At 39.6% G+C, this 27,350-nt stretch overlaps 1 protein-coding gene across 5 annotated transcripts in view; it reads left to right on the top strand.

Moving 5' to 3' along the window:
• grin2aa (glutamate receptor, ionotropic, N-methyl D-aspartate 2A, a) overlaps window positions 1-26,937 on the top strand; it is a 178,041-nt gene extending 151,104 nt beyond the window's left edge. For all 5 annotated transcript variants that reach the window (XM_058050152.1, XM_058050151.1, XM_058050153.1 and 2 more), the window contains 7 exons: window positions 112-237; window positions 1,323-1,552; window positions 6,936-7,096; window positions 12,525-12,614; window positions 13,963-14,060; window positions 16,968-17,206; window positions 20,482-26,937. In XM_058050152.1, the coding sequence (XP_057906135.1) occupies window positions 112-237; window positions 1,323-1,552; window positions 6,936-7,096; window positions 12,525-12,614; window positions 13,963-14,060; window positions 16,968-17,206; window positions 20,482-22,467 (2,930 nt within the window). In that variant the 3' untranslated portion in view covers window positions 22,468-26,937. The remainder of the gene's footprint in view (window positions 1-111; window positions 238-1,322; window positions 1,553-6,935; window positions 7,097-12,524; window positions 12,615-13,962; window positions 14,061-16,967; window positions 17,207-20,481) is intronic.
• Window positions 26,938-27,350: the final 413 nt, after the last annotated feature.

Raw genomic sequence — 27,350 nt, 5'->3', positions numbered from 1 at the left:
TCACGAGAAGTGACGTGTAATGTTTGAAATTGTGACTCAGCATGTCTTATTAATACTAAATTCCTGTCATCTTATGTCTTTTTTTTTTTCTTCTTCTTCCTCCTCTCGCAGAGCCATTCAGTGCATCAGTGTGGGTGATGATGTTTGTGATGCTCCTACTGGTGACTGCAATGGCTGTTTTCATGTTCGAATACATCAGTCCTCTTGGCTTCAACAGAAACCTGGCACAAGGAAAAGGTAGGCATGTAGCTTAATGTATAGAATATATGTTGCAGTGCACATACACTACGTACTACAGGTAGAGCAGGGGTTCCCAAACTTTACCAACTCAGGGCCCACACTCTAAAAAAATATCCACGGCAGTACATAGACGAAATGCTGCGTTCTCAGAGCACTTAATATTATTATTATTATTATTATTACTGTTTTTTTATTTTTTATTTGTATTTATTATTATTAATAATAGTATTATTATTATAATTTTTTAAATTATTTCTACAATCATTTTTATTGTAAAATATTTATTCCACGATTAAAAAATGTTTATCGGCCAAAGTAATACCCTATTGAGAATATTATTGTTATTACTATTTTTATTTGTTTAATTTTTTTATTTTTTTATTTTTTTTTATTTATTATTATTAACAATAATATTATTATTATTATTTTTGCAATTTTTTACAATTATTTGTATTGTAAAATATTTATTCCACGTAAAAAAATATTTATAGGCCAAAGTAATAACCTATTGAGAATATTACCATTATTATTATTTAAAAAAATTGTTTTATATTTGTTTAATTTGTATTTATTATTATTAATAATTATATTATTATTATTATAATTTTTGCTATTATTTTTTACAATTATTTTTATTGTAAAATATTTATTCCACGATTTAAAAATATTTATAGGCCAAAATAACCTATTGAGAATATTATTATTAGTAGTAATAATAATAAATTAATATATTATTATTATTAATAAAAATAAAACAAATTAAAAATAAATTCAATAATAATAATGATGATGATGATGACGATAATGACGGTAATATTCTCAATAGGTACTTAGGTACTTGGGTATTACTTCGGCCTATAAATATATTTTTTAATTGTGCAATAAATATATTACAATAAAAATAATTGCAAAAATGAATCATTTTTAATGACCTCTCATGGCCCACCTGCAGTACCACCACGACCCACCCTGCAGTACCACCAGGCCACCGTAGAAATACGCTAAGCTTTCACCACACTGCGTTTCGAATCAATTATTAATAACATAGCATGTTTTCTAAATCCACCCCTCTTCTCCCTCAGACCCTCACGGTCCCTCCTTCACCATGGGCAAGGCTGTTTGGCTGCTCTGGGGTCTGGTTTTCAACAACTCCGTCCCGGTCCAAAACCCAAAGGGAACCACCAGCAAGTTCATCGTGTCCGTGTGGGCCTTCTTCGCCGTCATCTTCCTGGCTTCCTACACTGCCAACCTGGCCGCTTTCATGATCCAGGAAGAGTTTGTTGACCAAGTCACTGGGCTTTCTGACAATAAGGTAAATGGTGATGGGATGGGAGTATTGTACTATAATGTAGATGCTGTGGGCGGAGCCATACAGTGAGATGACATTGACAGTTATCGCCTGTTATAGTCATTTAACTCATTCATCCTAATTAAATTACACTTGAGCCTAAAATAGCACTGGTGTCATAACATTATAGTTTGCACATTACTTACAGACACAGAATCTTTTAGGAATTTTGTTAATTGTGTCAAAATATGAACACATAAAGTAAGAATAAAAGTGGAAAATTAGACATGTAGACGCAAACTAAGAGTGTTGGAAGCTGTAGACGTCATTCAAGGAAGAAGTGCGGTGTGGGGGTTGGGGGGGGGCAGAGACTGGCAGGTAGGCGACTGAGGAATTGTCAAAGGCCGAGACACACAAGAGGGTACAAGACAAGAGTCGGACAGATATGGGCCATGTTGACGGCTGAGGTAAGGAGAAAGGAAAGGCATATGGAGGAAGAAAGTAAACAAGATGGAGACCGACAGAGGGTCAACCAAAGAGGCAGCCAAAATAAATTAAAAAAAAAAGGGTAAACGGCCGTTTAAGACACATTTGCTGAGTAGACTGGACAAGAAACTATTTGACCTGCAATATGACAATGAAAATTCACCTTGGAGATGCTGCTCCGTGTTTTTTTGTTGTTGTTTTTTTTCTCTTAAAACTGCTTTAAGCGTGAACCACAGGGGGGGATGAAAGGTCACAAATCCACTCACCGGAGAAGAAGCCTTCCAAAGGGCACACCTGAATGGAGTCATGTCTCCTATCGTCTTTAACCTCCGTCTGTGCAGCCGAGCAAAACAGTTCCGACCACTGAAGAAGCAAAGGATGCAAGGGCGCCACACGAACGCCACACATGGAGATGTGCTATGAAGTTTGTTTTAGTTTTCCAAATATTTCAACTTCTAAAATAATCTTTGCAAATATACTTCTTTTAGTATCATGACTTTATTCCCATATTTTGACTTTAATCCCAGATTATAATTTTTTTACCCAACCTAATTTTCCCAAACAAATTTTTGTTGTGTTTTTTTTTTAATTTAGGAAACATTTAAAAAAAAATTTACAATTACATTTTTTTTTTTACAAATTTACATTTTTTTCCCATTTCTGCTTTATTTATTGTTTTATTATTTTATTTATTTATTTCATACAACTTCCGGAGATGTTTTTTTCATTTAGTCTCATAATATTTTGCCTTTATTCTTCTAAAATAATTTTTTCCACACCCTGATTATCAAAAGGTCACATTTATTTATTGTTTACTTTTCACATTATTAAATCTAAATAAAACAAGTTTCTTTAATATGTCAACTTTATGCTACTAAAATTACGGAATTTTTTTCTTATAATATTATAATATTTTTACTTCATTTTTTTTTTCAGTTTTCCTGTTAAATTATATTCTATATATGGCCACCAAATAAAAAGCAAAGAGCCGCCAATGGCCCCCGGGCTGCACTTTGGAGACCCTAGTTTAGCCTGTCATGCACATATGTTTACAAACCGAACACAATTACATTATTTTTTCTTATAATATTTTTCTTGTAAAATTATGACTTTTTTTTCTCTTAATATTTTGACTTTATTTTTTCAGTTTTCCTGTTAAATTATATTCTTAGAATGCCTCGGCCACCAAATAAAAAGCCATGAGCCGCCAATGGCCCCCGGGCTGCACTTTGGAGACCCTAGTTTAGCCCGTCATGCACATATGCTTACAAACCGAACACACACAATTACATTATTTTTTCTTATAATATAATATTTTTCTTGTACAATTATGACTTTTTTCGTAATATTTTGACTGTATTTTTTCAGTTTTCATGTTAAATTCTATTCTTAGAATGCCTTGGCCACCAAATAAAAAGCCATGGGCCGCCAATGGCCCCCTGGCTGCACTTTGGACACCCCAGTTTAGCCTGTCATGCACATATGTTTCTAAACCGAACACACACTAATATTATTTTAATGTCTTCCATAGCTGCATTACAACATTTGAACTAATTATCATCCACAATATAAATCAATAATATAGTATTTCTGCCAAATGCACATCTGGAACATATTTGACAATGTTGTTTTACTTATGATATTTGCTTCCCCAGACTGTAGGATTTTGCAGAGGGAGGAATTGGTGTTTACTTTGCCGCTGGTGTCGTCTGTCTTACGCATGCGTCCCCTCCAGAAATGCTAAAAGTGATCTGATGATGTTCCCTCCATGCTGCATGCACCCAGGGATCATGAAAGCTAACTGGAGCATCGCTTTCTTTGCTAATGTAGCTTTTCCCCACACACGCTTCCTGTAAATAACAACCAATCTGGCTGCATGAATTTCCACAAAGTAGGATACCTTATTTCAAAAAAATGTTTAACATTATTAGAGCCCTCTCGGCATGAATTAACACCCCTATAGTCGCCTTTACAGTCCAATTACCCAATATAGTAGACATAATAAGACAAAATAAGCTTTAGGTATTTTGCTGTAACTGTGTTGTGGTGCGAGGGAAGGTTAGCGGAAAGGAAGTGAGGTCAGGGTTATATAGTTGAATGTTAGCTTGCCGTGGTTTACGGCACTTTTACCGGAATGTTCCTTGAGACCTGGTCGCCTGAACATAATGCCGGTTTTAATTATCTCACAAGATACACAGAACAGGCAAAAACTCAACTCTGAACCCTCTACGTCACTTCCTGTCCGCCCCCCCTACCCAATTCCCCTGGCACCACAAACAAGCATGAGTCTAATTTAAATGAGTCTAATTTAAATATCTCATTATATTGCACACTACAAATGTAAATGTGACTATAGGGGTGTTATTTCATGTCTGCAGGGCTCTAATAATTTTTTATTCTTTTGTAATCTGAACACAAAAGATTTGACATATTTAAAAAAAATACATTTCAGTCCTAATAATTTTCTGCAAATAAAGTCATAATATTCTAAGAAATATTTATAAAGATTGCGAATAAAGTTGAAATATTTGGGAAATTACAAAACAAATTAAAAAAAGCAACAACAAGAAAATAATGCACTTTTTCACCTATATCATAATAGTTATAGCGAGTTACAATAATATAATTCACCTATACGACAAAGCTGAGATGCTGTTTTTTCTTGAAATATCCAGTAGATAACTTCTTAGCATGTTAGCAAAAAAAATAAAAATAATATAATACATAATAATAATAAAAATAATGTTAAAACTGTATTTAGAAGGCCGTAAACAACTTTTCTATGCTCAAATATGAAAATAGTTGATTTATAAATAAGGAATTCACTTATCACAGTGTATATAATAGATATATTCAGCCATAACAGTTAATATAATGAAGTATTAACATTGTACAGTAATAAATAAGTACAAGATACGTATGATAAACAATACTGTACTTTAAAATAATAAAAATGATATAGAAAGAGGAGTAAAACAGACAAACATTGTACACTGAATAGACACATTGATAGCGTATTTTGGACTGGAATCCAAAGTACTGTAAAAGTACATAAGTATGCAGTACAAGACATGGCCTGAACATCGACAAAGGCGCTGCCGACACCCCGACTGGGAGTTGCGTGCTTATATAACAGCTCAACTTGCATAATAAGGTGGCAGGAGGAGAGCGGAGCGAGACAAAATGAAAAAGCCATTAAAGAAATGTTGTGTAAAATGAGAGCGAAGAGGCAATATCCATTACAATAGCAAAATGGTCATGTCTGATTTCCTTAATTGTCAGGGCAGGATTACTTTTGGATCCTTTGACAAATAAAAAGGCGGGACTATAAAAACCCCTCTTATCACATCCTGCCCCAAAGATGAACCTACTTCTGCTGCTGCTTCTTTCCCATCATCTCCTCATCCAGCTTCCATTAGCCGTGGAAGCTACAGGTTCCTTAGGTGAGCCCTAAATCTGATGCTGATGCCCTTTGACCCCAGAGATTCCACAAATACGCACAAGATGAGGCGTGCTAGGGAAACGCGTGAGACCACGGTGTCTCTTGAGGGTTGTTGACGCACACAATACCGTGACATCATCATTAACACACACACAACACACACACAAGCAAGTAGAGGTGACAACACATGCTCGCTTGGCCCTGATTACGCAATTTATACAGGCAGATACGGTGTATGAACAGCGTCATTATTCTGCGAGACGCTAGCCACCTCAGGTAGTATGCTGTCCATGCTTATGTATTTATGACCGTATTTATGTCTAAGATGGCTGACTTTGCCTTATGTCCACTAATACAAGTGTAAAGGTGACAATAGGGGTGTTATTTCATGTCTGCAGGGCTCTAATAATGCCTTATTCTTTCGTAATCCGAAGACAAAATATTTGACATATTTAAGAAAAAATACATTTCAGTCATAATAATTTTCTGCAAATAAAGTCATAATATTCTTAGAAATATTTATAAAGATTGCGAATAAAGTTGAAATATTTGGGAAATTACAAAAAAATTTAAAAAAGCAACAACAAGAAAATAATGCACTTTTTCACCTATATCAAAATAGTTGTAGTGAGTTATAATTATATAATTCACCTTACATTGATGAGACACTAGCCACCTCAGGTAGTATGCTAATGTATTTATGATTGTATTTATGTCTAAGATGTCTTACTTTGTCTTATGTCCACTATATTGGACATAATACAAGTGTAAAGGTGACTATAGGGGTGTTATTTCATGTCTGCAGAGCTCTAATAATGCCTTATTTTGTGATCCGAATATAAAATATTTGACATATTTAAGAAAAAATACATTTCAGTCAATAATTTTCTGCAAATAAAGTCATAATATTCTAAGACATATTTATAAAGATTGCGAATAAAGGTGAAATATTTGGGAAATTACAAAAAAATAAAAAAAAGCAGCAACAAGAAAATAATGCAGTTTTTCACCGAAGATAAAATATTTGACATATTTAAGAAAAAATTAATTTCAGTCATAATATTTTTCTGTAAATAAAGTCATAATATTCTAAGAAATATTTATGAAGATTGCGAATAAAGTTGAAATATTTGGGAAATTACAAAAAATAAAAAAAAAGCAACAACAAGAAAATAATGCACATTTTCACTTATATCATAATAGTTATAGTGAGTTATAATAATATAATTCACCTATACAACAAAGCTGAGATGACGTTTTTTCTTGTAATATCCAGTAGCTAACATCTTAGCATGTTTCGCTATGTGGCCCCTTGGTGGAAGAAGTATGGCCAGCCCTGGTCTACATGACAAATAAAGGGATTGACCTCACCATTCCGGTACTTCTGGAGGCCACTCTACCTTCTGTTGAACCTATTTCATAACCTCCACCTTTCCCCCTTCTACTGATGCAATCCTGTTGTCCTTCTCTCTTGTACAGTTTCAGAACCCGTACGCTTACTCGCCTCCGTTCCGCTTCGGCACCGTTCCAAATGGATCCACTGAAAGGAACATCAGGAAGAACTACCCGTCCATGCACCAGTACATGGTCAAGTATCACCAAACAGGAGTTCAGGATGCACTTGTCAGCCTCAAATCTGGGTATGGAGATGTGTGTGTGTGTGTGTGTGTGTGTGTGTGCGAAGTGATCTCACATCTTCACATTTTCAAATTGTATTCTGCGATAAAATGCGATACAGCAATCCCTCGCCACTTCCCGCTTTTTGAATTTCTTCCTTCTATGAAGGTTTTTCCAAATTATATCACCATAATGAATAAATCATGCTGTTTCATGGTTGATTACGGCCTATTATTACTAAAAAAAAATAATAATTCAAATCATTTTCAAGCATAAAAATGACTAAATTAACCAAAATACAAATACAAGGCATTCAGAAGATGCGTTCAAACACGCTGGGATGATACGTATTTAGTGTTTTACATTAGGTGTCAGTAATGTTACTGTAATGTTCTGTGAGACACACAAGCACCAGACTTGATTACCAGGAACTTATTTCAGGTCTGAACGATCTCGCCACAGATACAAAACAAGCTGGCATTCAACTCTGATGCCCTGACGCCACTTCCTGTCCACCCGCCACTCAGCTCCCTGAGCACAGGAACACATTTATAGCAACACACAAAAGTACAAGTCTTATTTATATGTCTACTATATTAGGTTATAGCAATGTAAAGCTGACTATAGGGGTGCTACTTCACGTATGGAGGGCTTTCCTGCTATTTAAAAACCAAATTTAGAAAGTCAGAAACAGGTTTTTTTATGCTGTAGCTATGCAAATATTGGATTTATAAATAAATTCACTTATTAATTAACAGTGATAAACGAGGGGTTACTGTTTTTTAGAATAACTATAAATATTTTTTATTTAATTGTTGCCAATTCAGGAGAAAAAAAAATGTGTAGAAAGTGTGATTAAACGATTGGTTTGTGGGAGTAAACACACATCTCTCACAAATACAAAAGGTGTGTGTGTGTGTGTGTAATTGCATGTCTGATAGTGTGTGTGTGTGTGTCGTGACGTGTGTGACAGCTCCTGTGAGACTGGGGATGAATGAGACTCCTCACTGGGAACAGCAGCATCTATTTTTAGTGGCCGGTCTCTATAATGGGACTGGCTGGGGTGTGTGTGTGTGTGTGTGTGTGTGTGTGAGTCGGGGATGGGGGGTGTTTAAGGGATATAACACGAAGCGAACCAAGGACATATTGGAAGAGTGGAATTGTTGAATAGAAGTAAAGACGGTGAGAGGAGAAAAATGGAGGAGATGGAGCGGTGAACTCATCCCACCATCACATGGGAAAAGGAAGAAGGTGTGTGTGTGTGGGGGGGGGGGTATTGGGGGGGCAGTGTAGCCAAGGGCAAATGGTGTGATTGGAAGAATTGAAGGATCGGAGAAGAGCTGCAGGTTAAGGCCAATAAAGTGAAGAAAAAGAAAGCGGTAATGGATTGAGTAAAGACTGCCAACAAAAGAAGAGGAGAAGGGGGAATTAAAAGTGAGAAGACTCAAAGTAGAAGGAAAAATTTGCGGTCGCCATGATGTGGTTTCATCCTCCCATCATCCATGAGTCATAAAACATGAATCGCATCCCCGTTCGTGTGGCGTGTACACGATGTAAACATGCAAAGCTAGCAAGCCAAAGCCCGAACGGAGTAAACACGAACGCTGGTGTGTATACATCTGCACTCCAAACAGCTAACTGGCGGCTCTCGCGCACACGCAGTAATTCCCTCATTGATAATTCTATTTGGCGGCATTAGCAGATGAGCAATGCTGCGGCATTCAGCTGTTTAAGGCTCGATGGCTGGATTAGCTCTGATCACACATAATGCTGACAGGCTTTTACACGCGCAATCTGCTACAGCCACAAGAACCAAAACTATGCACGGGGCGGGGAATCGTATCAGCACTTCTTAGACGGAAATCGGACAAGATTCAGGCTAGTTTGGGGTTTTGCGGGGTGGGGGGTGGGGGGATTCAAAGCAAAAACAGATGACATTCTTGTTTGATTTTAGAACTGCAACAGTTCATCCATGATTAATCCTATTCTTCGACAACTATTTTGGTATTTGATTAATCTTTTTTTTTAATGCATGTGGTTCATTGGCGACTCTGATGCAAACCAAACAACAAACTGTTTGTGTTTGGTTCATATTAATTTAGTCCATTTAACGGAAGGGTGTTCAAACTGCGGCCCAGTGGCCATTTATGCCCTGGCAATTGGAAAAATCAGCTGTAATTTAACAGGATTAAAGTAAATATTAAGAGAAAAAGTCGTAATTATATGAGAATAATGTTGTAATATTATGAGGAATATTTTCATAGCATTTTGGTGTATATACTAAATATACTAAAAAGTTACTTTTTAAGTCGGAATATTACAATAAATAAAGTAATTTTGGGAAAATTGGTAGGGGAAAAAGTTGTTAATATGATAAAGGTCAACATATTGTTGAAATAGATAAAAAAGTGGAGTGGTTGGCTCACCGGCCTCATAGCTAGGAGACCCGCGTTCAATTCCATCCTCGGCCTTCTGTGTGTGGAGTTTGCATGTTCTCCCCGTGCATGCGTGGGTTTTCTCCGGGTACTCCGGTTTCCTCCCACATTCCAAAAACATGCTAGGTTAATTTAGCGACTCCAAATTGTCCATAGGTATGAACGTGAGTGTGAATGGTTGTTTGTCTATATGTGCCCTGTGATTGGCTGGCCACTAACAAGTCAGCTGGCATAGGCTCCAGCCTGCTCACGCGACCCTCTTGAGTATAAGCTACATAGAAAATGAATGGATGGAAGAAAGTCATAATATAATACGTGAAAAGCCAAAATCATTTTCTAGCTAGCTAGCGACATACTGCACCCAGTTACCATGTCGGAGCATCATTATTATCGAGCATGGAATTCACCACAGCTGCACGGGTTGTTACCGCAATCATCTCCATCCCTCCATGATGACATCACAGAACTGATGGACAGCCCCCTGCATAGCCTAACTACTCTAAAAATACATCCACGTATTGGCTCCAATGAGATGATATCCAAAAACAACCAAAATGGCTGCTCAAATGTCAAGAGGTGCGATCCGCCGTATGGATCTCTCACCAGAAATGACTCGAACCCGCAACCCCCCCCATCTGAGCAGAATGTACAATATGTGTTCTTTAACTATGCACCGGCGTCCTTGGAGTTGACATCCTCTTGATGGCGGCATATGTTGTTCCAAACGGCCGTGCATTAATTGCGCTGCTTACCTTCCCCCAAGGGCGCTGACACAATCTGAGTCCTGGACACCATCATAGCGGTCTGGATGGTCCGTGTGGTCTTGACCTGAGATTGTGACGGCTCTGAAGCACAGTGCCACGTAATTACGCTGCGTCCCTGATGCCTCTAACCGAAACATATATAAGTGGTTATATCAGTAACATTATCTGTTATTTTTTAACAATATGGAACATATAAAACCGATCTGTAGTTTTTGTAAATTCTTCATTTCATGTCACTACTTTTACCCATCTTTCCTTTTTTGAATTAATTTTCACGTCTCAGATGTATTTATTTTTTTCAAATCAAAGCAATCACATGCTAGCCGCCCCCTGTTTTCATTTGGCGTTCCCCAGGGCTCTATCTTTAGCCCCCTCTTCTTCATCCCTTACCTCGTTCCTCTCAATCAGATATTCCATAAATCAGTGGCGTGTAGTTATGAAATCAATATTTGTCCACTGAACCGTGTTAGAAATGTCTTTCCTGTATGATTCAAATCAGTTTTAATATTTTCTTGAAGGAAAACTGCACTTTTTGGGGAATTCACAACCACAAGGGGGGCTGCACAGCGGTCGTGTGGTTAGCGCGCAGCTAGGAGACCAGAGTTCAATTCCACTCTCGGCCATCTCTGTGTGGAGTTTGCATGTTCTCCCTGTGCATGCGTGGGTTTTCTCCGATTACTCCGGTTTCCTCCCGCATTCCAAAAACATGCTAGTTAATTAGCGACTCCAAATTGTCCATAGGTATGAATGTGAGTGTGAATGGTTGTTTGTCTATATGTGCCCTGTGATTGGCTGGCCACCAGTCCAGTGTTTACCCCGGCCTCTCGCCAGAAGTAGCTGGGATAGGCTCCAGCACTTTTGGGAAGTCGTCCGCGGGATTGACGTTGCTAAACGTGCTTTAAGTGTTGGCTAAATGAAATAAAATACAAACATAAGATGCATTCAAAGACATGTGATGATATGTAGTACTCTACACTGACCAGCAGGTGTCGGTAATGTCACTATATTTTGTCATAGGAGTGTAAAGGTGACTATAGGGATGCTATGTCATGTCTAGAGGGCTCTAATATTAAAAAGTCGAATTGTAAGGTCATAAACGTTAATGTGCAGGCCTCACAGCTAGGAAACCCGAGTTCAATTCCACCCTCGGCCATCTCTGTGTGAAGTATGCATGTTTTCCCCGTGCATGCGTGGGTTTTTTCCGGTACTCTGGGTTCTTCACGCATTCCAAAAACATGCTAGGTTAATTAGCAACTCCAAATTGTCTATAGGTATGAATGTGAGTGTGAATGGTTGTTTGTCTAGGCAGTGTTTTTTTATAGCTAAGTCCTGCATTGGTAGGGAAGAACTGCCAGCACGAGGTGGCATTCACTGGCAGTCGTACGCACAGAAAATGGAAAGACGTGGATTCCGGTGTCGCTTCACGGCTTCACGCATAGGCCCCGCCTACAAACCGAGTTGGATCATTTCTTTCTGTCATATAGTTGTGACATCATACATCATCCTGAAGGGGCGGGGTTCTGCATGACCCGGAAGGTGCTTGTCACTGCTGTCCTTCCGCCATGAATCATGCCGCACGTCCCTGCCATAAATATGACATCCAATTCCACCGCTCTCAGCTTTACCCGCTTCGTAGCGCTCGGGTTTCTACTAGCCGACTCGATTCTGGATGCTTAAGCAAATGACCGAGTTAAACGATGGCCTGTGAGGCTTTTGTTAAAGGGCTAGATCTGACAATCAGTAAATGCCAGGCGGTCACCACTAGCAGAGCTCCGTGTGTGTGTGTGTGTGTGTCTTTGTTCATGACAGTATCAGTTACACCGAAAATGTCAAATCTGGAATGTGTGTGTGTGTGTGTGTGTGAGCAGTAGGTCAAAGGCAAAGAGAGAGAAAAAGATGGCGTAAATGTTTGTGTTTGTCTAAACTTTGTTGTCCCGGGTGCCTCCGAGGCCCTATTATCAGTGAAGTGTGAGTATTGAACCGCCGCCCCTCCCCCCGTTGCGTCCTCCGTGTGTTGGCTAACGCTGGGATTGAAGTCCTATCGGAGATGATTTAACACGGAATCGAGCCCCCACATAAACACAACACATTCCGGGGGGCATCGATGTGTCTTCTGCTCTCCCGCCTGCCTGGTCGGCAGACTTGTCATTCTTACGCTTTAAACGATTTGACTCACCCCAAATACCGTCTTTTATCCCCCCCCTCCACCTCCCCCCCCCCACCCTGTTTTGTCTGATGCTCTTTTTTTGCAGTAAACTGGATGCCTTCATCTATGATGCGGCGGTCTTGAACTACATGGCCGGCAGGGATGAGGGATGTAAGCTGGTGACCATTGGCAGCGGGTAACTGTTTCTCCTCAGTCTTACGTTTACACATCACCAACTTCGTTTATTTAAGTGTTGCCGTCATTCGTTTTGGACCAACAAGCTCCCCCCTTTCCCTTTCTTGTTGTGGTTTTGGTCGGTGAATCCTGACGAGACCACACCCTTCTCAACACTACAGACAGTACTCCATTTTTATAATGACGAATTGGTTCCAGATCCGACCGCCATAAGGGAATTTAGTCTTTGTTTTTTTATGAATGGAATATTTTCATAGTTGGAGCAACCTGTTGATGACCCTCTAAATACGTTTTTTTACATTATTTGAGCAGGGCTGCACGGTGGTTGAGTGGTTAGCACGAAGACCTCACAACTAGGAGACCCAAGTAGTTCAATTCCACCCTCGGCTATCTCTGTGTGGAGTTTGCATGTGTGGGTTTTCTCCGGGTACTCCGGTTTCCTCCCACATTCCAAAAACATGCTAGGTTAATTAGCGACTCCAAATTGTCCATAGGTATGAATGTGAGTGTGAATGGTTGTTTGTCTATATGTGCCCTGTGATTGGCTGGCCACCAGTCCAGGGTGTATCCCGCCTCTCGCCCCGAAGAAGACAGCTGGGATAGGCTCCAGCAACCCCCCGCGACCCTTGTGAGGATAAGCGGTAGAAAATGAATGAATGAATGAGTTCTCCTCCTATTTTGTGTGGAAGTGGTAACTTTTTGGCTTCTTATTTTGTCTTTCCCCACCCTCGGTCATCTCTATGTGGAGTTTGCATGTTCTCCCCGTGCATGTGTGGGTTTTCTCCGGGTACTCCGGTTTCCTCCCACATTCCAAAAACATGCTAGGTTAATTAGCGACTCCAAATTGTCCATAGGTATGAATGTGAGTGTGAATGGTTGTTTGTCTATATGTGCCCTGTGATTGGCTGGCCACCACTCCAGGTGACTATAGGGGTGTTATTTCATGTCTGGAGAGCTCTCATCATGTTAAAACCCATATTTAAAAGGTTTTAAACAAATTGTCTATGCTGTAACAATGAAAATATTCCATTTATGAAAAAGGAGCACTATTTGAGGGAAATTCACTTATCACGGTTGGGTCTGGAACAGTCAATCAACAGTCCTGAAACTTTTTCTGACACACCTCATATAATAACCTGACCTAAAATTCATATTCATAACCGTGGCTCATAAATGTAAGTTCCGCTTCCCAACTGTAGGGGGAGCCCTGGAGCAAAGCCGTATTGGACCTTGAGTTTTCAATGCATGTCCATTTCTCGCTGTTGGAAACCATTGTTTCAAGGCTGAGGCGTTCAATTCCGGCGTACTTGCGAGTGTGTGTCTGTTTATGTGGACCTTGCTTCATTCAGGTACATCTTTGCCACCACCGGCTACGGCATCGCTCTGCAAAAAGGCTCCTACTGGAAGCGACAGGTGGACCTGGCCATCCTAGCCATCATTGGAGATGGTGAGAACCGCACACAGGCATTACGGTCCTAAGGAAGTGGATTGCGCTGTTCCTTTGCCGGCATTGTAATTCTTACACACACACACACAGCGATGCCTAGTCTGCTGACGACACAAAAGCCAAACAGTGAAGTATAAATAGTTGTTTGATGTTATTCTGGACACAAAAGGCTTCTTTAAAGAGAGAGCAAAGTAGGCAATAGATTCATTCCTACACTGCAATATCTGTGTGTACGTTGCATTAGCAGAATGCCTTTCTTTTATTGCCTTGGCCTTTAACCCGCAACGTCAACATTTTTCTCCGACAAAGCAAAGAATAGTCAGATTCATGGCTTCAGTGTTTCATTCACATTCATACATAAAGCACATTGTTGTGTACATAAGCACGCAAACCTTACCCGTGCTGCACTTCACGGGTGGGAATCAAAATAGTATTTCCTCTCGCAGGGTTCCCACGCGTCGTGGAAATCCTGGAAAATTAATTTAAAAATTTCCAGTCATGGAAAATATATGGAAAATGAAATTTAATAGTAATGGTAATGGTTTAATTTCATTTGAACATGCATCAGATTACAATTGAGTGCCATCCCATAATCAGTTCCCAGTTCCACATGTCCAAAAGGAGTAGGAAGAAGCAAAGCTTATTAAATCCTACCCCTCCATCTGGTATTTTTACAATCATTAACTGTTACATTTGTTCACTTCCTGCTTTCCTAATATAATTTTGATTTATTTTAGTTTTATTTAATTTAAAAAAATGTATTTTATTAATTTTTATTCATTTTTTTGTGTGTCACTGCTTTCTATAATACAGTTTAGGGTATTTTTTTTTTTTTTTTTAATAATGCACCTTGTACCGAAGTACAAGGTGATATGACCATCCAATGACATAATGTGTACCATATAGTGATATATATAGCACATCATGACTCATGAGGTTCAAGACTCTTCATCCTTGTATTTAGCAAACATCAACTGCTTGTATTGTTTCTTGAATTGGCTCATCGTTGTGCATTGTTTGATTTCCTTACTCAATCCATTCCATAGTTTGATTCCACATACTGAAATGCTATGGCTTTTTAACATAGTCCTAGCATAGAAGTGCTTCAAATGTACTTCTTCCCTGAGATCATATTTCTCCTCTCTTGTAGAGAAGTATTAAATGACATTTTTAGATAATTGGTTATTTTTAGCCTTATGCATTATTTTAGCTGTTTGAAGGTGAACTATATCAGCAAGTTGAAGTATTTGTGATTTTAGAAATAAGGAGTTAGTATGTTCCCTGTAGGCGGCATTATGAATTATCATTAAGACTTATGATTTCTTTGTCTTACTTTGTTACAAAACAATTCATTTTCTTCAATAAGAGGAACAATAAAATGCAAGACATAAAACCCGAGTGGGACACCACTTTGAAAAATGTTTGATGCAAGTTTGAAGACTCGAGGATTTTGGGGACGGAAAAAAAAAAAGACAACAACAGGGAATCATTTAATCAAAGAAAGTGCTTTTATGATTGCATTATGATAAAAGGGCTAGGACATTTATTTAATGCTTGCCTGGGATGCCGAGCCGCTTGGCTTGGCTTCTCAAAAGGAGCCGAGGCAGTTGATGTGATTTATAGGCATTTACTTCGCTTCTCTTTACTTTGTAGCTTTGATGAATGGCTGAAAGTATTACAAGGTAGCGCATAAAGTGCAGGATGCAATCATTGTTTAGCCAGAAAATATGAAGTACGTAATTATCATTTATATTATACAGTAAACCCCCGCTTTGACAGGGGGTTAACTTCCGGGGGCCTGCCAACGACGGCTATAAAAATGTCTATTTTTGAAAATAAAATCCGACAAGCTTCACGTTTTCCGACAATTTGCCCGGAACCCTTCCTGCTTCTCTCTTTAATTGCCATTGTTCACTTATGATGCAATCCATGTGTGAGCCTTAAAAATGCCTGACACACATTGTATAGATTAACCACTAATGGATGATAATGGATAATAAAGGCATACCTTTAGTCACCCCCCCCCCCGGGACATTTAATCCAAAAGCATAAAAAAATGCCTCAAAATAATCCATAAAGGGTCATACTTGTTCATGAATACACTTTCAATTTGATACTAATAATTTGGATTAAATAGTTTCCAACTGCTTTTTCTGAGGAGTCCTTCATGTCGGTATTGGCAATCCCCCCCCACCCCCCCACTCGGCAAAGGTCTGCACTCTGTAATCCAAACATTAAAAAAAGAGTCTCAGCGGGAAACTTGACGCTGTTGTTGTTTTCCATGTAAGCCAGTTGTATGACAACAATGTACATTTAGCGCATCGCTACTCTGACCTACATATGTCAACGTTTAAACCCGCACATGTGGAGTTAAAAGGAATTAAAAATGAAAGCTGTCGGTGCAATAGATGTACGGTAAATGCAGCGGTTTTTTTTTGTTTTTTTTCAGAATACTTTTAACCTGTTTGCATTCCCCCGGCTGTTTTTTTTTTTAAAACATGATGTATATATATCACTATATTGACACTTACTATGGTACTCATTATGTCATTGGATGGTCATATCACCTCATACTTTGGTACGTGACAAAAAAAAATAAAAATTAATAAAATTAAGTTAAAAAAATTAATTAAAATTAAAATACATCAAAATGATATTGGGAAAGCAGGAAGTGAACAAATGTAACAGTTACTGATTGTAAAAGTACCAGATGGAGGGGTAGGATTTAATAAGCTTTGCTTCTTCCTACTCCTTTTGGACATGTGGAACTGTGAACTGATTATGGGATGGCACTCAATTGTAATCTGATGCATGTTCAAATGAAATTAAACCATTACCATTACCAAATAGTTTGTACTAGTATTCCATTCCTCTGGTCGAGAGTTGACATTCTGCTTCCCTTCTCAGGTGAAATGGAGGAATTAGAGGCTCAGTGGTTGACGGGTATTTGCCACAACGAGAAAAACGAAGTGATGTCCAGCCAGCTGGACGTCGACAACATGGCGGGGGTCTTCTACATGCTGGCCACCGCCATGGGACTCTCCCTCATCACCTTTGTCTCTGAGCATCTCTTCTACTGGAGGCTCAGATACTGCTTCACCGGGGTCTGCTCGGGCCGGCCCGGTCTTCTCTTCACCATCAGTCGGGTAAGGGCGGGTTGGGCGTTCTATCCACGTAGCGGTACTGTTAAGTCTGGCATTCCCATTCACTCATTCATTGGTGCAGTACTTCCTCTGCTCTGCAGGGGGCGACAAATATGTAATTTAATTATACAGTTCTGTGTTTTTTTTTTTTACTAAATAAGACATCGGACTTGCAAGTCATGTTGCCAGTTTGTATGTTAAAAGTTTAAATACTTAGAAAGCAACTGGCGGGCCGGATTCAAACGCTTGGTGGGCCGCATGTGGCCCCCGGACCATAGTTTGCCCACCCCTGAGCTAGTCGATAGCAAGTCATGTTGCCAGTTTGGATGTCAAAAGTTGAAATACTTAGAAAGCAACCGGCGGGCCGGATTCAAATGCTTGGTGGGCCACATGTGGCCCCCGGACCGTAGTTTGCCCACCCCTGAGCTAGTTGATAGCAAGTCATGTTGCCAGTTTGTATGTTAAAAGTTGAAATACTTAGAAAGCAACTGGCGGGCCGGATTCAAAACGCTTGGTGGGCCGCACGTGGCCCTCGGGCCGTAGTTTGCCCACCCCTGAGCTAGTTGATACCAAGTCATGTTGCCAGTTTGGATGTTAAAAGTTGAAATACTTAGAAAGCAACTGGCGGGCCGGATTCAAACGCTTGGTGGGCTGCATTTTGCCCTCGGACCGTAGTTTGCCCACCCCTGAGCTAGTTGATAGCAAGTCATGTTGCCAGTTTGTATGTTAAAAGTTGAAATACTTAGAAAGCAACTGGCGGGCCGGATTCAAACGCTTGGTGGGCCGCATTTGGCCCCCGGACCGTAGTTTGCCCACCCCTGAGCAAATTGATAGCACGTCATGTTGCCAGTTTGGATGTTAAAAGTTGAAATACTTAGTAAGCAACTGGCGGGCCGGATTCAAACGCTTGGTGGGCCGCAATTGGCCCCCGGGCCGTCGTTTGCCCACCCCTGAGCTAGTTGATAGCACCGCCAGAGAGAGAGAAAGAACTCTTGCTGCTGCAGAGGATGTCGTCTTACAATAATTACAATAATTTTGGGGTCAAAAAATGGCTCCTATATAAAAAAGGTAACAAAATAAAAAAAAATTAAATATAAATAAATAAAAAAGAAAAATAAATAAATAAAATATAAATAAATAAATAGAAATATAAATAAAAAAAATATAAATAATTAAATAATAACAAATAAAAATAAAAAAAAACTAAAAGAGGATTTTGGTCGGGCAATGCAAGGAACAACAACCAAATGGTCAAACAGCAAACACAAAAAATCAACAATTATCAAGCTTTTAGTGACTGAGTAAGTCATACTGATAGATGCAGAATCCTTGTGTTCGCTCTCATTTAGCAAAAAGGTCAGCGCTCCCCTTCGTTGCGCCTGCGAGCAGAGGACGTGGACGTGCATCCATAAAATGCACTGCAGTGTCTGAACTCCAGTTCTGCCTGTCTGCGACTTATTATGGTTATTGGAAAAATAGACAAGATAAGACAAGTTCCTTGAGAATAATGAGGGGGTTACGTTTCATCAAACTTGCATGCCAGGAAAACAAATCAATACAACCTGAACAGACGACTGCTGGGGAAAAATGTCTCATTATTCATGCTGGAATGTTAGTTCATATAAGAGGGAGACGATGAAGGTCAGACTCACATGCCTAGACACCCACAGATATTTGAATCAGTTGATTAGCATGTGATATCATATATCACAGGGAATTGATTCCAGATCCCGACCGTGATAAGTGAATTATCGGGAAGTAAAATTCTTTATTTAAAAATGTATATTTGTCTTAGAGCAAATATACTCTAAGACAAAATATAATTTTAACATTGTTAGAGCTCTCCGGACTTAAACTAACACCCCTATGGTCACCTTTACACTCTCACCCAATTCAGTAGACATTATACGAGTACTCTCAATAAGCCATATAGACATAAATAATATGATCAAGTCTGGTGCTTGTGTATTTCACCCATAAAACAGCCTGATTAATTCATTTTATTTTTTTTAGTGTGAGTGAAATTTGAACCTCATAGTGACGAGGGACTGCGTATGTTTATGCATAGTTATAAAAAATACAGACATGGTGCGAATATCACTTCTTCACTTTTAATAATAATTAATAACAATAATTAACAATAATTACAAATACTTGAAAGTGTTTCAATCGGGCAAGAAGGACAAAGAAGTAGGAAAATTACCACTTCCACACAGAATGAGAGGAGAACTTTTTTTTCCATTTTTATTATTGTTAAATTAAATAAATAAATTTAAATTAATTTTAATTATTATAATTTTTAATTATTGATTTAAAAAACAATTTTAATAACCAATTTAAATTATTTTTTAATTAATAATTTAATAATAAAAAAATGGAAAAAAAGTTCTCTCATTCTGTGTGGAAGTGGTAATTTTCCTATTTCGTTGTCCTTCTTGCCCGATTGAAAATTTATTCCAAGTATGGAATAAATAAATCGGTGAGGCTAACCAATTAGCTTGCTATGCTAGCAGTGGCTCTTTATGTCCTTGCATTGATTCCCAAGCCTCCACAATGTAATGTACACAAAGAATAATAGGAGGTTAAAGGGACTATAGGGGTGTTATTCCATGTCTAGAGGGCTCTAATGTTAAAACATTAATATAGAAAAGGCAAGCACAGGTTTTCTATGTTCTGATTATTAATTTTGAATTAAATTTGTGTCTGGAAGCAATTAACTGTGAAAAAAATATTACTATTACGACTGAAAATTAGCGTGTTAGTAAAAAATCTAATGGAATAATTAGCACAAAACATCTTTTCTCGACAGATGGGATTTTTTTATAAATCCTTTCACCAAAGTCCTAATGGACCGGATCATATTCGGTCTATGCAAATCGTCATTATGTTCATAACAGATCATTATCTCACGATGCAAGGTTGTGTTTTCCCGGCTGTTTTAAGCATGATTTCCCATGAAAGACGAGCTAGAAAGTAGTTAGACGGGAAGATGAAAGTCCTTTGTGAAGATCTGAAGTCTGCATCGGTTTAATACTCTCTGACTTGCCGAGTCACTGCCAGTTGAATGATTTGCACCCGCACATGTTTGGCACCCAGAAGATAAGTAATAATGTTTCTTCTCATCTCTCCTCATTTTTCTTTGAATCCTTTTTTATGTTCGATTCATGTCATGTTATCTGTTGACCTCTCCTTTTTTTTTCCTTTTGTTGTCATTTCTTTCTTCCTCTTCCTGTACTCTACCATGCATGCTACTTATTCATCAACATGTCACCATGCAGGGTATCTGGAGTTGCATCCACGGAGTCCACATTGACATGAAGAAAAAGACAGATCTGGATTTCAGTCCTCAAGACAAGATGCTGAAACTCATCAAGTCGGCCAAGCACATGACAAACATGTCCAACCTGGGTGGCTCCCACATGAATTCGCCCAAACGCGAATTCATGCACTCAGCCGGGCCCATGATCATGGACATGATGGCGGAGAAGGGCAACTTCATTTACGCCGACAACCGAAGCTACGCTCCCAAAGATATGATGTACGGCGACACGGGCGACTTGCAGTCCTATCTAGCTAACCGCCACAAGGACCATCTGAATAACTACATCTTCCAGGGGGGCCAGCATCCTCTGACTTTGAACGACGCCAACCCGAACTCGGTTGAAGTCGCGGTTAGCGCCGATGCGGTGCAGACGAACGCGAAACCGACGAGAACCCTGTGGAAGAAGTCGATAGACACGCTTCGTTCCGCGCCACCCGGACCCTCGCCCATGCCTGACATGCTAATGCCGGATCCACGAATGTCAATGAAGACACAACGCTACCTCCCGGAAGATACGGCTCACTCGGATATCTCCGACTGTTCCAGCAGAGCCGCTTCGTACAAGGACCCGGAAAACAACAAACACCTGAAAGGAAAGGATAACTTAAAAAAAAGACCTGTGACTACAAAATACCCGAGAGACTGTAGCGAGGTTGAGCTGTCCTACTTAAAAACCAAACAGGTCAGCGGCGGAACCAACCAACTCGGTCGAGGAACCGGAGAGAAAATCTACACCATTGACTCGGATCGAGAAATGAGCTTGCACTCGGATCCCATCCACTACCGCGAGAGTCGCGGTCTCGCGGCCGACGATTTGGAATACCCGGAAATCTACTCGGACCACAGCGATAACTACCGAAAATGTGAGCAGCCAATTATTCATCTGAACTCATCGCCGTTGCATCACACGGATTCGGATCTTCTACCGGACCCGACTTATGTGAAACACTACAATCTGAAAGAGAAAAACCTGTCCCCGCACGAGTCCATCGACCGCTACAAACAAACGCACTGCCGTTCCTGCTTGTCAAAAGTACCCGCTAGCTACCCTCCGACCGGGGCTTACACCCCGACGGGATCTGCATCGGCATCGGCGACTACCCGCTCACCGTATAATCGATGTGAAGCGTGTCTCCACACGGCAAACCTCTACGACATTAGCGAGGACCAGCTCCTCGCGGACCCGTTAGTGAGCCCCACAATGCTCCACCAGCAGCCGCAGCAACCAGACGACATGTTCGGTCTCTACTGGCCTCAAACCGACGGTCCGCACGTCCAGAAGAGGAACCGCTTGAGGCTGAACCGTCAGCACTCCTTTGACAACATATTGCTCGAAAAACCCAAGGACTTGGACCTGGGTCGCCCGGCACGCAGCGTCAGCCTCAAGGAAAAAGACCGCTTTCTGGACTCTGCGTCTGATTCGCATTACGCAAACCTCTTCAACATGCGTCCGTACTCCGGAAAACTCTTCGGCACCACGTCCAAATCCATGATGTTTAACCACAACTTGGAAGAAAGCAAGAGGAGCAAGTCCCTGTATCCGGCCCACGGCTCGGAAAACCCTTTCCTGAGCCACTCGCTCAGAGACGACACCAGCAGCAGACTGGTCCACGGGCGGAGCTCCTCCGATATTTACAAACAGCTAGTGGCGGCTTCGCCGGCGGCGATCCTCGGAGCGGCACCCGTGAAAACGCGCAACGATGCGAACAATCTCCGAGGCTCCTCAGTGAAATCCACCACATCGTACTGCTCACGGGACGGGCGCTTAGCGAACGACATGTACAATAAGGAGCATGTAATGCCTTACTCTGCCAATAAGACTTGTGCGTATCCAGCCTCGCGCGGCGGCGGCGGCGGCGGCACCGGCGTAAACGTAAACTCCGCCCAATTCAGCAATAGACGAGTGTATAAAAAAATCCCGAGTCTGGAGTCGGACGTTTAGTCATGTTTTCAGCTCTCTCTGGGTTTGTATTTATTCTCATTTGTTATCCACGAAGGGATGCCATAGCCACACTTTTCTTCTCTTGACATCGAACCTTCGCCGTTTTGTTTGGTTTGAGACCGTCACCGCGGATGATGTCACATCTCCGCTATGGGACTCATCACTTTAGGCTGCTTTAGATAGTACTTTGTCATTTTGTGTCTTGCCCGCACTCGAGAGATTAGTTATTGGCTCCTTCGGTTTTTTTTCGTAGGAGGCGCGCTTCCAGAAGAACATCAGAATGAATGAAAAAAAAAACATGGCGGAGGTTGGCAAGTCCATCGTCTTCATGCATATATTCCCAGCCTTTTTGTGTCCCTGTGGTTGAACAGGCGGACCAGATGGGCACAACGTAGGGCGACTTCTCCACGGGAGATGACTTCCTGGTCAAAGAGTCTACTGCTTGTTAGGCCCACGTCGGAAATGAAACATGACATGAATGGTTACACGGAACCGCTTCCGTAAAGTGGCTTCGGAGTAAATCGGAGAAGACACGGCAAGTAGGTAATAATGTTTACAGACTGAAAAAAAACTGAGGCAAAGTACTGCTTTTTTTTTTTTTTTAATTCTAGAAACTTTAAGATTTCTTCCTGATTCCGACACCGGAATCACACCTACGTAGGCTTTGAGTGTTTGCTTAATAGTTAGCACAATAGCCATTAGTTTTTCAAACCTTTTTCCTACAATCGCTTTAAAAAAAAAAAAAACAAAGACAAGGTTCTTTTTGCACGCGCGGATCTTTTTCCTGTTGTAGATTAGATTAAAAAAAAAAAACATATTCTGAAGTATATTTTCCATCTTTTTGAAAAAGAGGGATGGACCTTTGTACAATCGAAACGTTGACCTTAGTAAATCAGTGAAGGTGGTGAACGGGAAGAGCCAAGAGTCGACTGGGAAAATGGGGAAAAATAACCAAACATTTTCTTTTCTTTCTTCAACCACCTTGCCAATGATAAACAGGGTATTCGTTCATAAAAGAAATGACATGACACATCACTGGGTGTAGCGTTGCATCCCTAATCTTGTTTTTTTTTTTTTGGTTTACATACAGTAACGTACACTATCCAAGCCAGGGGTGTCCAAAGTCTAACCCAGGAGCCTTTTGAGGCCCAGTGTTGTTTTTTAATTGGCTCGCAGAACTTTCCAAACATAAAATATAACACGAAAATGGCAAAAAAAATAAAAAGTGGAAAGATCAGCAGTACTTTTTAAATTTTTTGTTCTAACAAAATCTAACAAAAAAATGTATGAAAATTAGGTTGTGGTAAAAATTCTAATCAATAAAAAAAAACAATAAAGGGAAAACATCATGGGAATAAAGAAAATGGAAAAAAAAACACCTGCATGACAAACATCTAATAATGAGAAATAACATAATATTATGAGGAAAAATGTAACAAAAAATATTACATATAAGACATTATTTTGTCATATAATAATGTGAAGTCATAATATGAAAAACACAAAATGGTGATCAAAATTGTAATTTTGGGGAAAAGTTCCAATCTTACAAAAGTAAAACCACAATATGGGAATTATTATAATAGTCATAATTATAAGAAATGTGCTGTTAAAAAATTAAATTAAATTAATGAATTAAAAATGAATGGAAAAACTGCTGTAATTTTTTAGAATTAATATAATTAAGAAAACAAGGTGTATTCTAATGAGGAAAAATTGTCACAATTTTACTAAACAATATTATGAGGAAAGGTGTCTTTTTCAAATATGACAAGTTGTTATGTAAAAAAAACAAAACAAAATAAATGTGTGCTTTTAAGTTGGGGAAAAGCCCTAAAAAATGTAAGAAAATTACTTACTATGACTTACTATTTTTTCAAAATTTTGGTTATCCTTCACAATCCTTATGTGAAACATGAACACATATTTGTTTCCCTTTTCTGTGCCTTATAGCACGAGAAAACAAGTTTATATCAGCTTGTTAGCAACGGTCATGGGAAATATCTATTTTGACGCAAAAACCCTAAAAATAAAAAATAAAAAACTCCCAAAAAACACCAACAGTGTTCCATTTACAGACCTGACTTGTACACTAACCAAGGTACAGCCATATTATTATTGCAGCAGCTGACATGAAAACTTTTTTTTTTTCTCACGGACTAACACTACACCTGCTAGTTGCTCAATGGAAGCATGGATACCTAGCTCGTCATTTGGCTGCAAAGACTTTTTACCTGAGGACTGGAAGTCCTTGTGCTGGAAGATACAGCCATCTTGAGTGTTGTCATTGCTGTTGTTGAAGGAACTAGCATAAATATTTTTCTCTGTCGTGTTTTAAATCATCAAAAGTTAATGCAAAAAAAGTTAACCTAGGGCTTCATAGTCCAAACAGGTGTATCCCAATGATAGCATTGTAAGCTAGCTCCTATTAACTCGTTTTCCTGTGATGTCATTCACAGAAAACGGAAAATTTTCACATCAGGATTGTGAATGATGGGCAAAATTCCCCCCAAAAACCGCAGTTCCCCTTTAAGACAAACAATATTTTTTCTTAAAATCTATGCTTTCACTACGTGGCCCTCTCCGGAAAAAGTTAGGACACCCCTGGCGTCACCTCGTAGTAGAATCGCAACTACTCCTGAGCATCCATTCCTTTGCTTGCATTGGGATGCGAGCGAGGAATCCGAGGAAGTCTTGTGTGTGCATGGCAGCCCTTGGATACGCTTGAAGACAAAAACAACAACAACAAAAAAACTTCCGCTTCTTAATGCGTTTTTTTTTTCTTTTTTTCGTTTGTTTGTGTTATTTTCCGAGGGAAAAAAAAAATTGCACACGCACATTCTTCCATGTCTGCTTCAAAATGTACAGTTTGGAAAAACAGAAGCATCTTATCTGTTGGACTGATTGGAATTTCACACGGACAAATTGTATCAAAATGAAATACCTCAGGATGATGAGTGTGCATTTTTTTCGGCGGGGAAAGGGGGGGGGCTTCAACGTTAGCATCACAAAAAGACACTAAATATTTTGTAGAAAAGAACTTTAAAAAAAAAAAAAAGCTGAAAAAATGTTTCTAGCGGCAGCAAACATAACCAAACCGATTTTTTTTTTTTTTTTTTTTGACATTTCAAGGTCTTCCAGTTGAGGAGGAAACGGGGGAGTGCAGTGTCACCCGTTACCAAAATGTGCACTTCAAAAAAATGGCGGATTTTACGTAAATGTCCAAAAAAAAATTATTTTTTTTTTTTCCGATGATGGCGTTTGACTCAACCAATCACGGTCATATCATTTTTTCATACTCTTGGAATATTTCCCTCCATTGCTTCAGCTTTCCCGACTGACTGATAAGCAATATGTCCTTATTTTTTTGCATCTTATCTGCATATTTATTAATATTATTATTATTATTATGACCATATATATCTCCACACACTGGTGTGAGCTGACGAGTGAACAATATTCACGTGTATAAAAAAAAAAAAAAAAAGATATCAAAGCAGCACCCTGGCGTTTTATCATGGACTCATGACAGTTTGTTCTGTTCTTTCTACTTTTGCAGAACTGTCATGTAAACTGATGCTGTTTTACACACGCGCACCCAAACGCACCCCTGTGATGACAAACCCCCCTGCTCTTTTTTAATGGCAAAAAAATGTATTTTAATTCCATTTATCGATAAATAATGAGGTGATGGCATGCAACCCCAGATGTAACAATGTTTTTATGTTTCTGTTTGCTTTCATTTTGTCATGATGTTATTATGATCACTGATGCGTTGTAATCGGGTGTGAGTATATACATATTGGAGAGGGAAGGGGGTTATTTACTGGGTGTTTCACACGCTGAAGATGCTGCTGCTGTGTCGGGGGGTGGGGAGGGGGGTGTCCTGACTTCATTGACACACATTGGATTCATGCAGGGGTGTCCAAAGTGCGGCCCATGGGATCTTTTTTGGATTTGGATGGGTTTTTTTTTAAATAATTTTTTGAAAAAACAACAGAGATTTAATAATTGGCAGTGATTTTACTAAAACGAACGGAAAATATTTCAAGAAAAAGGTTGGAATCAAACGAAGATTAAATTTTAAAATGATAAGAAATTTTTTTGGAACAAATTCACAGAAGAAGTTGTAATTTTTGGAGAATTAAATTACATAGAAAAAGTCGTCAAACATCCATTTTCTACCACTTATCCTCACAAGATTTGCGGCTTTATGATGGAGCCTATCCCAGCTGACTTCAGGCGAGAGTCGGGGTCCACCCTGGACTGGGGTGGGGAGAGACAAAATAGGAAAGCCAAAAAGTTACCACTTCCACACAAAATAGGAGAACTCATTCATTCATTCATTTTCGACCGCTTATCCTCACGAGGGTCGCGGGGGTGCTGGAGCCTATCCCAGCTGTCTTCTTCGGGCGAGAGGCGGGGTACACCCTGGACTGGTGGCCAGCCAATCACAGGGCACATATAGACAAACAACCATTCACACTCACATTCATACCTATGGACAATTTGGAGTCGCTAATTAACCTAGCATGCATGTTGTTGGAATAATTTTTACTTTATTTTAGTTTTATTGTGCTAGGTTAACATGCTAGGTTAATTAGCGACTCCAAATTGTCCATAGGTATGAATGTGAGTGTGAATGGTTGTTTGTTTATATGTGCCCTGTGATTGGCTGGCCACCAGTCCAGGGTCCGGTCACCCCAAGTCAGCTGGGATAGGCTCCAGCCTACCCCCACAACCCTTGTGAGGATAAGCGGCATAGAAAATAGATGGATGGAAGAAAGTCGTAATATCATTCGAAACAAAAACTATTGTTACTAAAGACTAAAATATTATGGGAAAATTTCATAATTACGAAGGAAAAAATTAAACTTGTTGGA

Source organism: Doryrhamphus excisus, chromosome 15, assembly GCF_030265055.1.
Source record: "Doryrhamphus excisus isolate RoL2022-K1 chromosome 15, RoL_Dexc_1.0, whole genome shotgun sequence".
NCBI classification, from domain to species: domain Eukaryota; kingdom Metazoa; phylum Chordata; class Actinopteri; order Syngnathiformes; family Syngnathidae; genus Doryrhamphus; species Doryrhamphus excisus.
The sequence above is the reverse complement of the archived record's forward strand: the minus strand, read 5'-3'. Positions and strand labels throughout refer to the sequence as shown.